The sequence below is a fragment of the Tupaia chinensis genome, unplaced genomic scaffold (assembly GCF_000334495.1).
Source record: "Tupaia chinensis unplaced genomic scaffold, TupChi_1.0 Scaffold000144_1, whole genome shotgun sequence".
NCBI lineage: Eukaryota > Metazoa > Chordata > Mammalia > Scandentia > Tupaiidae > Tupaia > Tupaia belangeri.
This window is the reverse complement of record NW_006159614.1, coordinates 247,158-248,884: the sequence shown is the minus strand read 5'-3', so window position 1 is coordinate 248,884 and position 1,727 is coordinate 247,158. Positions and strand designations below refer to the sequence as shown.

At 64.3% G+C, this 1,727-nt stretch overlaps 1 protein-coding gene across 3 annotated transcripts in view; it reads left to right on the top strand.

The window, feature by feature from the left end:
• POFUT3 (protein O-fucosyltransferase 3) overlaps positions 1-1,721 on the top strand; it is a 62,128-nt gene extending 60,407 nt beyond the window's left edge. For all 3 annotated transcript variants that reach the window (XM_027770559.1, XM_027770558.1, XM_027770557.1), the window contains one exon: positions 1,107-1,721. In XM_027770559.1, coding sequence (XP_027626360.1) covers positions 1,107-1,276 — 170 coding nt within the window. In that variant the 3' untranslated portion in view covers positions 1,277-1,721. The remainder of the gene's footprint in view (positions 1-1,106) is intronic.
• Positions 1,722-1,727: the final 6 nt, after the last annotated feature.

Genomic DNA, 1,727 nt, shown 5'->3' with positions numbered 1-1,727 from the left:
CCTCCCGCCTCCCTTCCCGCCCTCCTGCCTCCCCTCCCGTCCTCTCCTCTTGCCCTCCCGCCTCCCCTCTCGCCCTCCCACCTCCCCTCTCACCCTCCCGCCTCCCGTCTCGCCCTCCCATCCTTCCGGGCTTTCCTCCCATCCCGACGGTGTCCAGGAGGCCATGACAGTGGCCGCGTGCTCAGTCTGCCATTCTCCAGTCTGTCTGTCCATCTTCCTCCTTCCACCTTCCTCCTCACTTTCTTCTTCTCTCATCTCCTTCCTCCCTCCCTGAGAAGCTTGCCGGCAGCACCCTGGCCTTACAGCCCTTGTGAGGTTGGACTTTAACCTGGGACAGGAGGAGCCTCGGGGTGCAGCCCGCAGGGACAGGGGTGGACCGGGCAGTCAGGACACCACGGAAGTGACCAGCTATGGCAGCAGAGGCCCGCGTGGGCACGTCAGTGCAGGTGCCGGGTGTGGCCGTGGGGACAGCTGAGCGCAGTGGGGGCACGCTGAAGGCCAGGGGTGAGCACACGTGTGTCACGGTGGGTGGAGAGACAGTGCTCCACGGAAAAGGAGCAGAGGATGAGACAGCGTAACCCGTGTGAATAAACAGTCGGCGTCCGGAAAACGAGACACGTTTGCAAAGAGCATTTCAAATTCAAGAGCTGCGTCAAGCACACCTCCTGCGGGGAGCGGGTACAGGGGAAACGGAATAAGTAAACAAACTGACAGAACAACAACCGAGGGAGGGGAGCCTCTCACCGGGGAGGGCCGGGTCCAGCCTTCGTGTACGCGGGGGTGTGCGGGACACTTTCTGAAGCGCAGTCCCACCGCCGTGAGGGGAGTAGTGGAGCCCATTGACCACACCTGCGGGAGAACCCGCAAGGCCCTGCAGAGCGCCTAGTGCCTAGGAGCCGAGCCCCCCAAGCCCCTCCGAGCCTGGGCACTGGGCCACTGGGCGTCTCGAGGTGCTGAGCTCTCCGCCCCTCCCTGCCTCTGTCCCTCCACTGCTGAGACCCTGGAGGGAGGTGAGCTCCGGGAGCACGCGAGGGGTTCTGTCCTGCCAGGTGGTGGGCGTGCTGGGCCGCGTGTCGTTAACCCCGCTCTCCCTTCTCTCCATGCAGGGCTTGCCGCCCCGGAGGTGGAAGGCAGAAGCCGCCCACCTGCGCTGCCCGGAGCCCTCTGTGTTCGCGTTCTCCCCAGCGGCGGCTCCGCGGAGCTCCTGGCGGGAGCTGTGGGTGCCCAGCTTCCAGCAGTCCAAGCGAGAAGCCCAGGCCCTGCGCTGGCTGGTTGATAGGAATCAGAACTTCTCAGCCCGGGAGTTCTGGGCCTTGGTGTTCAAGGACTGAAGCCACTGAGCGTCAGAAGAGACTTCTGCAGACGTGTTCTGGGGTCGCCTTAGTGTTTGATTCCACTGGCCGTTCACCCACTCTCCTGCAGGGCCAGGCGGCTTGTCCTGCCCACACCCCTGCAGGCGAGGTGACCCATCCCTGCCCACTCCCCTGCAGGGCCAGGCGGCCCATCCTGCCCACTCCCCTGCAGGCGAGGCAGCCTGCTGCAGGATCCTGCCCAGTCCCAAAGACCAGATGGGAATCCCCCACTGGAAAAGCCTCTGTTTTTTAATACTAAAAGAGTTTCTCACAGACACTGGGCCCTGCAGTTTCCATGTCTGGCCCATGGCCCTGCTCTCCCAGGAAATCCACCTGCTGCTGCTCTCCCTGCTGCGGTGAGGCGGGGCGGGGGAA